Below are 15,103 nucleotides of genomic sequence, written 5' to 3'. Positions count from 1 at the left end.
CAAAAGCCCCCAAAAGTTACAATATGGTGTTTATTTACTTTTTTATTTTGTCCCACAAATATTTGTTTTATGGTTTCGTCGTAGAGTTTTTGTTTAAAGGACTGAGGTCATTACAAAGTACGATTAGTAGCTCAAAAAACAAGCCATCATATGGGTCTGTAAGTGCAAAATTGAAAGGATTGTGATTTTTAAAAGGTGAGGAGGAAAAAACAAAAGTGCAAAAACAGAAAAACACTGTCCTGAAAGGGTTAAGAGGTGGGACCAGAGCTCGGCTGTTTGCCAGTAGTACACATAAATGGATTCCCAATCATGTAATGTATGCCAAATAAAGTTTGTGCATTTGTTGTAAAACGTTGTTTATTATATTCACTTTGGTAGATACTACAATAGTGAACACTGAGCAAACTGACCACTAAACATAAATCTGTGTAACAGAAACAATGGGACCACACTCCAAATGCTGAGTGATTTTTATTTATCACAGATTTTTTTTGGATCTAGGTAAATACATTATTTAAAATAACAGCAAAACTAACCACCATAGACCACCAGAAATCGTACCACAACATTACGTTAGCACTATTATTTTTCCTGTTTATACAATGTATGAACTATTTTTTATTAGTGTGACTTAACTCCATTGGGAAAAAGCATGATTGTTTCTCCAACCGGATAAATGTGCATTAAATCTAAAGGGCTCTATAGTATAGAATTTCTGAATATAATGCATTGCCACACTATGATGATTCATTATTAAAAAAATATCCATCAGGCTGTGCTTTCACTTGGCAGTTTGCTTTTTATTTGACTTTGGAAAGCTGCCACTGCAGAGTTTAAAGGGGTATTCTGACCCTGAGACATTTTATCCCCTATCCAAAGGTGGTGACCACAGGTGGTGACATCACGACTCCGCCCCCGTATGATTTCACCCCCCGCTATGCAAGTCTATGGGAGGGCCGTCACGCCCCTCCCATAGATTTGCATAGCGGGGGCGAGGGATGACGTCACACGGGGACAGAGTCGGGACGTCACAATACTCCGGCCCCGTGGTCGTGACCCGGCTGTTTGTGAGCTGGCACCACGGTGTGCAGCACAAACAGGTGGTGGTGAATACAAGATTGCGGGGGTCCCCAGCGACGGGACCCCTACGGTGAGACATCTTATCCCCTATCCTTTGGACAGAGGATAAGATGTCTCAGGGCCAGAGTACCCCTTTTAGTCAAAGTCAGAAATGGATTCAACAGGAATAAGAAATGTGAAGAACTTCCTACTTGATCCACATCTGGCCTTGGTTTAAAAACTGACGAAATACAACCACAAAGTGAAGATGACTTTGACTAAAATTGGCCATTTTGTCATAATATCTTTGTATTATTAATTATTATGACCATTGGGGGAAAAAAAAATCTGTTGTCAACAGGAAACTGTCACTATTGAATGTTGACATACCAGTTGACAGAGTCAACAAATAAGCAAAAGAGTCAATGATACTCAAGGGTGAAAAAATCTTCACTGTTGGCGTGTACAATATTTGTAGTTTCGTGTTGTGTTTTGTCTGTTTATTGCAGTATAGGAATTTCATTTCTTTCTTCTGGAACTGGGGCAAGAGGGGGAAGTTTGTGAGTGCTGCGGGCAACAGTGAATCTGCTCATGTGCAGGGCTTCCTCGTAACATGGAGGGGTCTCTGGTCCAGTAGAGGTGAACTGAGGTGCAGGACCATGTGAGTGAGACACAGCAAATATCCTCCGGGCAGCCGGGCCAAACACTGACTGAAGAGCTATTAAATGAAGAACAGAACATTGAATCAGGAGTTTAAGAAATAACACTTATACATGTATCAGGTTACAATCAATGGAAGCTTTTTGTGCTCTTAACTAGATTTTAATAGACATTCACGCCAAAACCGCTGTGTATAGATTTCTCTTCAGGGGGATAAAAAAACGAAGCTGGGCATTTCTAAGGAGTGTAAGAATAGGAGAAAATAAATGAATTATTCACCCATTGCTTATGCAACCTCAGTGATCTTACTTTGTCTTTCTTTATTGGCTACCTATCACTTTAAAAAAAAATTTTGACCAGTGAGGGTCCCTCTGCTGAGACCCCCCAACAATCACACTCAGCTGAGCACTGCGTCTTTTAGTTTTTCAGCTCAGCAATGCTTATCAAAGCAGTGGATAAGAGGATTTGCAGATAGTCTTAAAAGCATAGCTAAGCAGAGAAACAAAGGGATGCAGTGCTCAGCCTCTTCATTTTATTGATCAGTGAGGGTCTCAGCACCTGTACCCCTACCAATTAAATATGTAGGAACTATATGGCAGCTTCTTCATATTTACCACATTCTATTCTGAAAGCTTACTTATAATGAGGATTTATACTCTATAACAGTCTTTTCCAACCAGTGGGCCTCCAGCTGTTGCAAAGCTACAAACTCCGGGTATGTTGGGAGTTGTAGTTTTGAAACAGCTGGAGGCACTCTGGTTGGGAAACACTGCTCTATAAGGCCATTTTCCTATGTGTAAAATGTGCGGAATGTCCATCTGTCCACAGGCAGACATTCCGTAGTTTTAAATAAACTTGCGGCCACTAAGACCGCTCGGAAATGCGCCTTCTCATAGACCACAATGCATTTCCAAGCCGAATCCGCAGAAAGAATAGACAAGTCTCTTCTACCTACAGATGCTAGAATTTGAAATTCTGCTATGTGCGAAGTGCGGCAGAATCCCTCTGAAATCAATGCTGCAGCAGAATAACTGTGCGGAATATTCCGGCGGAATTCCACACTGGCGTTCCACCGTGTGAACGTACCCTAAGGCCTTGTTCACTTTAAAGGAATTCCTGAAGCGGAAATTCTAAATTCTAAATCTGTGTGATTTAGACAGCAGAATCCTATTGAAGTGTATTGGCTATAAATTCATGCACAATTTTCATGCAGAATTCAGTGCAGAAATTCTGCTGTGTGAATACGGCCTATTCTGCACTGAATTCTGCATGAATTTATAGCCAATACACTTCAATGAGATTCCCCTGTCCCATTCACACACCAGAATTTCTGCTGCAGAATTTCCACGGCAGAAATTCCATTGAAACAAATTGGCTATAAATTAATTCAGAATTTTCACACAGAATTCAGTGCAGAATTCAGTACAGAAATTCTACCTAAATTTGGCCTAAGAGATTAAAAATCTATTACTATTCTGCTCATATTGTTGTGGTTTGATAACATCTAGGCTGAAAGAGGTCATTCTTTTCTATCTTACCCATTATATATATATATATATATATATATATATATATATATATATTGTGTACAGGCTGCTATGGTTATAAAATAACTACACTATTCTCACCCACACTGGCAGCTGCCATTGGTGTCATTGTGTTCACAATGTTATAAGCAAAGCAGGGAGAGCGTCTCATCCAGGGGAAATAAACAGCAGCGGGATGGACAAGAACATCAGCACTCAAGGGGAGTATAGTGTATTTTGTTATTACCATAGCAGGTTGTTTTATTTTTATGACAGCCCCTTAAAGGGGTACTCCGGCCCTGAGACATCTTATCCCCTATCCAAAGGATAGGGGATAAGATGCCTCACCGCAGCTGTGCCGTCACGCCCCCTCCCATAGGCTTGCATAGCAGGGGCGGGGGGTGACGTCACGCGGGGACGGAGTTATGATGTCACGATACTCCGGCCTCATGGTCTCCCCCTGGCTGTTTGTGAGCTGGCACCACGGCATGCAGCTCAAACAGGTGGGTGCTGAATACAAGATTGCGGAGGTCCCCAGCGGCTGGACCCCCGCGGTGAAACATCTTATACCCTATCCTATCCAAGTCTATGGGAGGGGGCGTGACGGCACAGCCGCGGTAAGGCATCTTATCCCCTATCCTTTGGATAGGAGATAAGATGTCTCAGGGCCACAGTACCCCTTTAAAAAGTGTCCAGAAAATGGGTGCAGTAACACGAGTTATAAATGTGCCTGTGTGCCAACTATGCAGATATTCCTGTTGGAGCCTTGTTTCGAGGGGGAGATATATCCAAAATATGGCACAGTATATTGCACCATACCAAGGCTCATGTGCAGCTGCAGTGCAGCCTTTCGCAGACAGCTCACTCCATTTGAACATAAAAACATTTAATGTAGCACCCTTGAAAAACATGAGTATGTACAATGGACTATAGAAGGATATGTGAATACTGATGCTGTTTACTTCCCCTTCACCACATGATACATTCATATAAATGCTTAGACACACACTGCAATAACCACCAATGAATCACATGCCATCATGGCAGCTATCACTTAGTGCATATTAACACAAGTGGAATTACTGTAATTAACTGATAATGAAAAAGAATATTTATTGTGTCCTTATGTGACTCACAGGTTAAAGTACTTTGAATGGTGCTGTCATGGTCGATGGCTATGACTGTGACTTCACAGGGCTGTTCCCCTGCTCTCTCCGGGCACTGCTGTTGTCTCAGGTACCAGCAACGCAGACATGCACAGGTAACTCCAAACATCAGAAGCAAAATTCCAGCAGTAACCACAAGCCTGAGCCACAATAGAGATAAGAACAAAGAACACTTTATTTTTCAATGTTTTATATAAAAGCTTTTATAGAGTTAGGGTACGTTTTCACATGCGTATTTTTGCTGCAGATCTTCTGCAGATTTCCTTCTCATTGACTTCAATGGGTAACAAAAATAGGCAGCAGAAAATACACGTGTGAACATACAATTATACTACAGTATATGGCCCATCTTATGATATCACATGATGATATGATTATTATCTGAAAATTGAGTTGTAGAGTTTTTTGCACTGCTTCAAAAGTAGCCTTTCAGTGTATAGAGATTAAAGGGGTATTCCAGGATTTTTTTTTTATTTGACTATGCTACAGGGGCTGTAAAGTTAGTGTAGTTCATAATATAGTGTCTGTACCTATCTGTGTCAATCTGCAACTAATGCAACAGTTGTAGGCACCCTGATTGAAAACCACAGACCTTTTGATGGATGCAGCTCATTAATGTTTCAATGGGTGGGGTGGCTGATGTGTGGGAGGGAGGAAAATGGAATTGTGGGATTTGTAGTCAAAAAAAGAAAAGTCAAACAGGAAATACCAGTTGACAAAAAGCTAGCCGCAGTATTATGGCAATCTCACAATATAGCCATTTAGCCCCAAGACAAGCGCAGATCCTTCCTAAGCATGTCCATTACTGCCTGCCAGGTATGTACTAAAATCACCTTATGGTGGAGAACGCCTTTAAAAAACACAAATAATGAAACTTTTATGTTCAGTTTGTAATAATGTGCCCTTAGTATCAAAACAAAATATAATGATTATTGTGGATATATATACAAGTGTTGGCGCGAATATTCGCATTTCAAATTTTGATTGCGAATATCGCAAATTCGCGAATTTGCAAATATTGCGAATATATTCTCTATGTATTAGAAATTACAAATATTCACTTTTTTCCGCATATGCCCATATTTGCATATGTGAATATTCACATATGCGTACATTCGCATATGTGAATATTCGCATAAGCGCATATTAGCATATGTGAATATTTGCATATGTGAATATTCTCATATTCCTTCTTTTCACTTGTGGGCCAATTAGAAAGATGCAAATACAATTGTCAGAGTGTATGCAAATATCACGAATACGTGAAATTTGCGAATATAAGATGAATATTCGTCTATATATTTGCGAAATATCGCGGATTCAAATATGGGCAATGCCGCTCATCACTAATATATACAACAAAACTGACCCATTACTGAAAGGATGAGTTTCATAGTTTCTTACCATATGTACCACTGGTGCATCCATTCTGTCTTGGGACAACTGTTTGTTGAAACAGAAGAAAACGTATTTGTTTAGGAATCATCACAGACACATTATAATTTTATGGTTTAGTCCAAATTCAGTGTTGTGTGGAGCTATAATATGGCACTTATAGCGGTTTATGTGCCCTACTGTAAATGTTTATCTCTCTAAATTACAATATCTCAGTAGTGCAGTACAGCATGGAATCAGTATTCAGGAGTGCGGAGAGTGCCTTATGATCTGTAGTATAGAACTGCAGGGACTCTGTGCATACGGCCCTAGAGAATTTGAACGTTTCATTTCTAACTATTTAAAAATAAATACAGTGGGGCAAAAAAGTAATCTTGCACTACGAAACAGCTGTCGCACCAGTTTTAGGAAACATCCAGGCATTGCTGCCTGCTGCTTTTTCAGCTGCATCCTGCACCCTGTTATGGTTTCACGATACGAAGAAATAAAGATATATCTGCCTTTGAAGATTGGTGAGTGCTATTCGTGTATTATCTTCATATATTCACTATGTATGTTACATTGATGAAATTCTAAGTATTTTCAAATCTTTTGAATTCCAGTTTGTAACAGTAGCAAAAAAGGCACAAAGTCCAAGAGGATGAACACTTTTGCAAGGCTCTGTGACTAAATCAGCAGTGATGACAAGTTGATCATCAAGCGCTTGGCTGACATACTGAGGAAAATGAGCCTTACTATGGGAACGCCTGCAGGGCCGCTTTAAAGTAAAATCCGCCCATGAGGAACATTTAGGATCTAGATTTTAAATCTTGGACTTGGACATCTATCTGGTTTGGATTTTCATGTTCTCTTTGTGTTTGCCTGTATCCTAAGGAAATATATCTGCACTCACTCTGCAATCATTCCCAAGTCTTAGCCTAAGTAGGGAATAGAACTCACTGTTTAGAGTTTTCACAGTCCGATTCACATTTTCCCTTAGATACCTATAATATTAACAATATAAAGTACACAATTATTATACTTAATATGTTTAAATGTAAATCTATTTATACTTTAAATGTCATATTTTATAAGATACCATTTGTGTGTGAATTTGAGATGAAATTTATAAACATTAATTAGCATTTTTAGGTATACAGTAAAAACGTGAAACCATGTTATTGTCACATCACCACTAAGGATGTAACAGTGTGAAAATAATTCCACCCCCTTGTCATTTTGGGAGACTCCCTGGTGAAAGACAGAAAGGTGCCTGGGGTCCCTGTCTAATGTCACATGAGCAGTGCTGCAGCATTAGTGCCAGCCGATAGGGATAGTAGGAGTTATTTATTTATTTCAATCAATCAATCAATAAATACATAGAAACTAGTATACCCAAATGGCACAGTGTGTGGCACTATTATATCCTGGCAGCACAGTGTGTGGCCCTATTATATCCTGGCAGCACAGTATGTGGCACTATTATATCCTGGCAGCACAGTATGTGGCACTATTATATCCTGGCAGCACAGTATGTGGCACTATTATATCCTGGCAGCACAGTATGTGGCATTATTATATCCTGGCAGCACAGTATGTGGCACTATTATATCCTGGCCGCACAGTGTGTGGCACTATAATATTCTGATAGTACAGTGTATGGCACTATTACTGGCAGCACAGTATGTGGCACTATTATATCCTGGCAGAGTAGTGTGTGGCACTATTATATCCTGGCAGCACAGTATGTGGTACTATTATATTCTGGCAGCACAGTATGTGGCACTATTATATCCTGGCAGCACAGTATATGGCACTATTATATACTGGCAGCACAGTATGTGGCACTATTATATCCTAGCAGCACAGTATGTGGCACTATTATATCCTGACAGCACAGTGTGGCACTATTATATCCTGACAGCACAGTTTTATTTTACATAATTATATCCAAGCATCACAGTGTGTGGCATTATTATATCAAAGGGGCATAGTGTGTGGGACTATAATATCCTTTCAGCACAGTGTGTGGCACTATCATATCTTGACAGCACAGTGTGTGGTATTATTATATCCTGACAGCATAGTGTGTGGCACTATTGTATCCTGACAGCACAGTGTGGGGCCCTATTATATCGTGACAGCATAGTGTGTGGCACTATTATATCCTGGCAGCACAGTGTGTGGCCCTATTATATCCTGACAGTATAGTGTGTGGCACTATTTTATCCTGGCAGCACAGTGTGTGGCACTATTATATCCTGGCAGAGTAGTGTGTTTCACTATTATATCCTGGCCGCACAGTGTGTGGCACTATAATATTCTGATAGTACAGTGTATGGCACTATTATATCCTGAAAGCACTGTGTGTGTTTGGTATTATTATATCCTGGCAGCACAATGTATGACACTATTATATCCAGACAGCACAGTGTATCGCACAATTATATCAAAGGGGCACAGTGTGTGGCACTATTATGCCTTGCAGCACAATGTATGGCATATTACTGTATGTCCCAGAAGCACAGTGTGGCACTATTATGTCCTGGCAGTATATTGTGTGGCACTATTATATCCTGGCAGCAGAATATGTGGCACTATTATAACCTGGCAGCACAGTATGTGACACTATTATTTCCAGAAGGCACAGTGTGCGGTCTGATATATCCTGGTGGCAGAGTGTGCAGCACTATTATATCCTGGCAGCACAGTGTGTGGGACTATTATATACTGGGGCACAGTGTGTGACATTATTATATCCAGGCACCACAGTGTATTTCACTATTATATCAAAGGGGCACAGTGTGTAGCAATATAATGTCCTGGCAGCACAATGTGTGGCACCATTGTGTCCTGGTAGCACAGTATGTGATACCATTATATCCTGACAGCACAGTGTGTGGCACTATTATGTCCTGGCAGCTCGGTGTATTGCACTATTTTATCAAAGGGGCACAGTATGCGGCACTATTATGCCTGGCAGCACAATGTATGGCACTATTACTGTATGTACCAGAAGCACAGTGTGGCACTATTATGTCCTAGCAGCATATTGTGTAGCACTATTATATCCTGACAGAACAATATGTGGCACTATTATAACCTGGCAGCACAGTATGTGACACTATTATTTCCAGAAGGCACAGTGTGCAGCACTTTTATATCCTGGTGGCATATACAGTATGTAGGGTTTTATAATTGCAACACCCACACACACACTTTTGACTTGGCCACCAGTGTAACCACCTCCCCCCCCCCCAAATATATAAGCTGGAGACACCACTGGAGAGAACCACAAAGTGTAGCTCTCTGTCTCCAATTAGTGTTACCAAATTTTTACTATAAGATGTCGACATCTAGTGGTAGAAAAGGGGTAACACACTATTAGGAATTTACATATGTTACTTGTTAACCTAAAACCATTCTATACTCTGCATTGCAATACCAACAAATAGAATACTAAGTATGTGAACGTTGAATCTTTAGCCAACATTTGGTGCATTATAGTATACTCCAATAACAATAATTGGCCTCCTTGGGTATATATAGAACCTTGACCAATGTTTTCCTTCAGACCTTGTCTGAACCAAATTCTGGATGCTCCAGAAGACAAATATTAAATGAAAATAATAAGTGTATTTCTGTTATTTTGTTTTCCTCCATTTTATCCTTTGAAATATAATTTTTTTAAACTATGTTTAACCCCTTAAGGACCAAGACCATTTTAACCTTAAGGACCAGGCCAATTTTATTTTTGCGTTTTCGTTTTTTCCTCCTCGCCTTCTAAAACCATAACTCCTTTATATTTCCATCTATAGACCCATATAAGGGCTTGTTTTTTGCATGACCAATTGTACTTTGTAATGAAACCTCTCGTTTTACCATAAAATGTACGGCGAACCCTTTTTTAGGGAGGAAATTTAAATGAAAACCACAATTTTGCACATTTTGGAGGGTTTTGTTTTCACACTGTACATTTTACGGTCAATACGATTAAAATGATACCCATGGCTAGATACTTTTATATTTTTGTACCGCTTAAAAAAAATCTAAAACCTTTTGTACAAAATCAGTAATCTAAAATTGCCCTATTTTGACCACCTATAACTTTTTCATTTTTCCATATATAGGGCGGTATGAGGGCTCATTTTTTGCATCGTCATCTGTACTTTTTTTTATCAATACCACATTTGTATATATAAAACTTTTAGATTATTTTTTATAATTTTTTTAATAAAATGGGACAAAAAAGCTGCATTTTTGGACTTTTAAATTTTTTACATTTACGCCATTCACCATATGGGATAATTAACATTATATTTTGATAGTACAGATATACCAAATATGTTTATTAAAAAAAGAATTACGCTTTTTGGGGGGAAAATGGGAAAAACAGACAATTTTCATTTTTATTCCGGCAGGGGATTTTTCACTTTTTTTTACTTTTTATTTTTAAATTTTTCAACTTCTTTTTACACTTTTTATGTCCCCATAGGGGACTATCTATAGCAATCATTTGATTGCTAATACTGTTCAGTGCTATGTATAGGACACAGCACTGCTCAGTATTATCGGTGATCTTCTGCTCTGGTCTGCTCGATCTCAGACCAGAGCAGAAGACCCCGGGAGATGGCAGGAGCCAGGTGAGGGGACCTCCGGCCGCCATGCTGGATGATCGGATCACCGCGGCAGCACTGCAGGTGATCCGATCATCCATTCAAAGTGCCACACTGCCGCAGATGCCGTGATCTGTATTGATCACGGCATCTGAGGGGTTAATGGCGGACATCTGCACGATCGTGGATGTCGGCCATTACCGGCGGGTCCCCGGCTGCTGCTAGCAGCCGGAACCTGCCGTGTACGACGCGAGCACCATTCCGATGCTCGCGGTCATATACAGGACGTAAATGTACGTCCTGGTGCGGGAAGTCCCGCCAAACCAGGATGTACATTTACGTCCGTGGTCGTTAAAGGGTTAAAATAATGTATATATTTGTGTGGTATATGATTAAATGGGCACTCTCATTAAAACACATTTTTGCTATTGCACTCTTTATGGTAAATAAAAAAGATTTCTAACATACTTTGGTTAAAAAAAATGAAGTTTTCTATGTTTTATTTGTGCTTAAAAAAGCTCAAGAGCTCAATTTTCCCCATCTTATACACAGATTTAGGACCAAAGCCCAAACACAGGAAGTGCAGCCTGGAGTGCTGAGGGGTGTGTGTCCAACCAATAGCATATGGAAGTTAAGTTTGAAAGGAGCTATGATTGGATGAGGCTGGACACACCCCCCTCAGCACTCCAAGCTGCACTTTCTGTGTTTGGACCTCGGTCCTAAGTCTGTGTACAAGATGGGGGAAAATGTGCTCTTGAGCTTTTTTAACCCCTTAAGGACGCAGCAGGACGTAAATGTACATCCTGGTGCGGTGGTACTTAACGCACCAGGACGTACATTTACGTCCTATGCAAAACTGCGGGCATCGAAGAGATGCCCATGTCATGCGTGGCTGATCCCAGCTGCTGATCGCAGCCAGGGACCCGCCGGCAATGGCCGACGCCCGCGATCTCGCGGGCGTCCGCCATTAACCCCTCAGATGCCTTGATCAATACAGATCCCGGCATCTGCGGCGCTGCTGCGGGGATCCGATCATTCAGAATGCCGCACGGAGGTCCCCTCACTTGCCTCTGTCCGGCTCCCGGCGTCTCCTGCTCTGGTCTGAGATCGAGCAGACCAGAGCAGAAGATAAACGATAACACTGATCTGTTCTATGTCCTGTACATAGAACAGATCAGTATTAGCAATCATGGTATTGCTATGAATAGTCCCCTATGGGGACTATTCAAGTGTAAAAAAAAATGTAAAAAAATGTAAAAGTAAAAGTAAAAAAAAATCCCCTCCCCCAATAAAAAAGTAAAACGTCAGTTTTTTCCTATTTTACCCCCAAAAAGCGTAAAAAATAAATTTAATAGACATATTTGGTATCGCCGCGTGCGTAAATGTCCGAACTATTAAAATAAAATGTTAATGATCTCGTACGGTGAATGGCGTGAACGTAAAAAAAAAAGTCCAAAATTGCTACTTTTTTAATACATTTTATTAAAAAAAATTATAAAAAATGTCTAAAAAGTTTTTCATATGCAAATGTGGTATAAAAAAAGTACAGATCATGGCGCAAAAAATGAGCCCTCATACCGCCGCTTATACGGAAAAATAAAAAAGTTATAGGTCATCAAAATGAAGGGATTATAAACGTACTAATTTGGTAAAAAAATGTTGTGATTTTTTTTAAGCACAACAATAATATAAAAGTATGTAATAATGGGTATCATTTTAATCGTATTGACCCTCAGAATAAAGAACACATGTCATTTTTACCGAAAATTGTACGGCGTGAAAAAGAAACCTTCCAAAATTAGCAAAATTGCGTTTTTCTTTTTAATTTCCCCACAAAAATAGTGTTTATTGGTTGCGCCATACATTCTATGATATAATGAGTGATGTCAATACAAAGGACAACTGGTCGCGCAAAAAACAAGCCCTCATACTAGTCTGGCGATGAAAATATAAAAGAGAAATGATTTTTAGAAGGCGAGGAGGAAAAAACTAAAACGTAAAAATGTAATTGTCTGAGTCCTTAAGGCCAAAATGGGCTGAGTCCTTAAGGGGTTAAGCACAGATAAAACATAGAAAACTTTGTTTTTTTATAAACAGAGTATATTAGAAATATTTTTTATTTACCATAAGGAGTGCAATAGCAACAATTCATTGTAATGAGAGCTACCCTTTAACTGACACTGGGTATTACCCATCCCTTAGTTAATATTTTGCTTCTGCACAATGTAACACTATCCAGTCAGAGATGACAGGGTCAGACTGGTGGTGGGAAGTATCAGTTTTGAATTGATTTGTGCATTTCCAGAAGGAATAGTAGAGGGATGGTACAATTTAGATTTCTAAGAAACATACTGCAGAATTTGGATCTATTTTACAAACAATTTCTCCTTTATCCAATTTATTTTGCTTTTTGAACACAGTAAAGCCATCCACATCTAGCTTATTTTTTGTTATGCATACTAAATGCTTGTTTTTTTTTTAGACTTTACTGATACTATTACTTTTTCTGTAGCCGTACACTAGACAACAGAGGTTGCAGAAGCCATTTTCAATTACTTATCTGCCTTGTTTCAGTGTTTTATACATTTGGAATCTACACCTATGTTATCTGCTCCTATTATAAGTAACCATTCCCATCCTACTGAGTGCACTTAAATAGAAATATGATTCTTTTAATATTACAGTTAATGTTTTGTCCGTTACTTACCAGATAAAGCCCTATGACTACAAAAAGAAAAATAGCTTCTCTCATGCTATTACTTCACCTAGCACCTAAAAAGAAAGATATAACATATATTGAGATTCTGTATACTGACTCATTATAACACTGGCAAGGTGAAAAAGACCACCAACAGTATGCTAAGGCGGTATTAATCACAAAGAAAATGAAATGCGGTCAAGGACATAATAACACACCAATAGGTAATTGCTCAACGGGATTAAAGGGGTACTCTGCCCCAAGACATCTTATCCCCTATCCAAAGGATAGAGGATAAAATGTCTGATTGCGGGGGTCCCGTCACTGGGGACCTCCGTGATCTCCCTGCTGCACCTGGCATTTGTTTAGAGCATCAGGTGCAGTGCCGGAGGCTCATGATGCCACGGCCACACTCTGTTCATGAGGTCACAGCTATGCCCCCCTCAATGCAAGTATATGGGAGGGGGCGTGAGGTCGTCACACCCTCTCCCATAGACTTGCATTGAGGGGACGTGGCAGTGATGTCACGAGCGTGACGTGGCTGTGATGTCACAAGCCTCCGCCCCGCATCGCCAGTCATCTGGCATGGATCAGACATCTTATCATTTTAGGATAAAATGTCTAGGGGCAGAGTACCAAAAATCCAGTTAGCTTTTGGAAGAAAGACAATATTAATGTCTGTGGTTCTTGACACTTTTCTTTGGACGATTCCTTCTTGCAGTAATAAGCTGGTCACAGGATATACCACCACAGAGATCATTGGCAATCAATTAAAATCTGGGGCAGTAAGTGTTTAATTTTCCCACAGTGCCACCACGGACAAAATGACATCAATCATCATTACATCCATAATTTGTCCATGTTAGGCTGGGTCCACACTACGTTTTGTCCCATACGGGAGCGCATACGGCAGGAGGGAGCTAAAACCTCGCGCTCCCGTATGTGACCGTATGCGCTCCCGTATGTCATTCACTTCAATGAGCCGACCGGAGTGAAATGTTCGGTCCGGTCGGCTCATTTTTGCGCCGTATGCGCTTTTACAACCGGACCTAAAACCGTGGTCAACCACGGTTTTAGGTCCGGTTGTGAAAAAGCGCATACGGCGCAAAAATGAGCCGACCGGACCGAACGTTTCACTCCGGTCGGCTCATTGAAGTGAATGACATACGGGAGCGCATACGGTCACATACGGGAGCGCAAGGTTTTAGCTCCCTCCTGCCGTATGCGCTCCCGTATGGGACAAAACGTAGTGTGGACCCAGCCTAACAGACAGATGTATTGAGCCGTTTAGAAAAACAGACTTACATTACAGGTGTTCTCCATTCTGGCTAACAGATGAAGGTCAGAACAGGACTTCAATTTGGTCTCAGCTTTAAATTACTTTTTGCTAACTTTTTTTTTTTATCTGTGCCTTAATGGTATTTAGTATTTTTTAGTGTCTACTGACTTTAAATGACTACATTTTGTAAGTGAACTAAGAAAGCAATCCAACTTTACTTAATAAAAGTCCAGAGAAGAGCTTATAGGTGATAGGAAGTGATCTGTAATACATATTGAACAAACATATACAGTATATATAGCAATTTAGATATCTGTTTTTCCACTTACCTGTAAAGCTCGGGGTAGCTTTCTCCTTCCTTAAGGTACGGTTAACAGTGGGAACAATCATTGTTTTAGTGTTTATTTGCAGTGCCCCTCCTCCCCCTTTCCCTCCATGTGAGGCCAAAGTAATTGCCTTGTATTAATGGACATGTGGGAGGAGTTAGATTGCAGAATTCAGATAAAAACTTGAACCGGTTCTTAACCATTTTGTAGTTTCGCTAAAATTCTCTTAGTATACACTTTGTCAAATTAAGAAGATTAAAAAATAAATACAAAAATTGCAGGCATTGCTTAAATATTTTGTAATTAAGTTTTATTTTGCTTAGTATTTTTCAAACATGTTTTACATGGCCCTTCATGTAGTTAACAGCCCCTGAGGGTCTTTCATTAGATGATGAAAAT

General features: G+C 40.0%; 1 protein-coding gene across 1 annotated transcript; it reads right to left on the bottom strand.

Annotated features, from left to right (window-relative positions):
• Positions 1 to 991: 991 nt before the first annotated feature.
• Positions 992 to 14,784, bottom strand: TMEM52B (transmembrane protein 52B). Its single transcript, XM_056529775.1, has 6 exons — positions 14,708 to 14,784; positions 13,109 to 13,173; positions 6,746 to 6,789; positions 5,816 to 5,854; positions 4,382 to 4,551; positions 992 to 1,777 (listed from the first exon to the last, which is right to left on the bottom strand). Exons 2-6 carry the CDS (start codon positions 13,151 to 13,153, stop codon positions 1,560 to 1,562), a joined length of 516 nt encoding a protein of 171 aa, XP_056385750.1. The 5' UTR covers positions 13,154 to 13,173; positions 14,708 to 14,784; the 3' UTR covers positions 992 to 1,559.
• Positions 14,785 to 15,103: the final 319 nt, after the last annotated feature.

This window comes from Hyla sarda, chromosome 7 (assembly GCF_029499605.1).
Source record: "Hyla sarda isolate aHylSar1 chromosome 7, aHylSar1.hap1, whole genome shotgun sequence".
NCBI classification, from domain to species: domain Eukaryota; kingdom Metazoa; phylum Chordata; class Amphibia; order Anura; family Hylidae; genus Hyla; species Hyla sarda.
This window is presented reverse-complemented; position numbering and strand designations above follow the sequence as displayed.

Coding starts and splice junctions, on each gene's coding strand:
- TMEM52B (XM_056529775.1), bottom strand. CDS start 13,153: ATGAGAGAAGCTATTTTTCTTTTTGTAGTCATAGGGCTTTATCTG. Junction 6,790..13,108: donor TAGTCATAGGGCTTTATCTG/GTAAGTAACGGA, acceptor TTAATATTATAG/GTATCTAAGGGAAAATGTGA. Junction 4,552..5,815: donor ATGCACCAGTGGTACATATG/GTAAGAAACTAT, acceptor ATTGTGGCTCAG/GCTTGTGGTTACTGCTGGAA.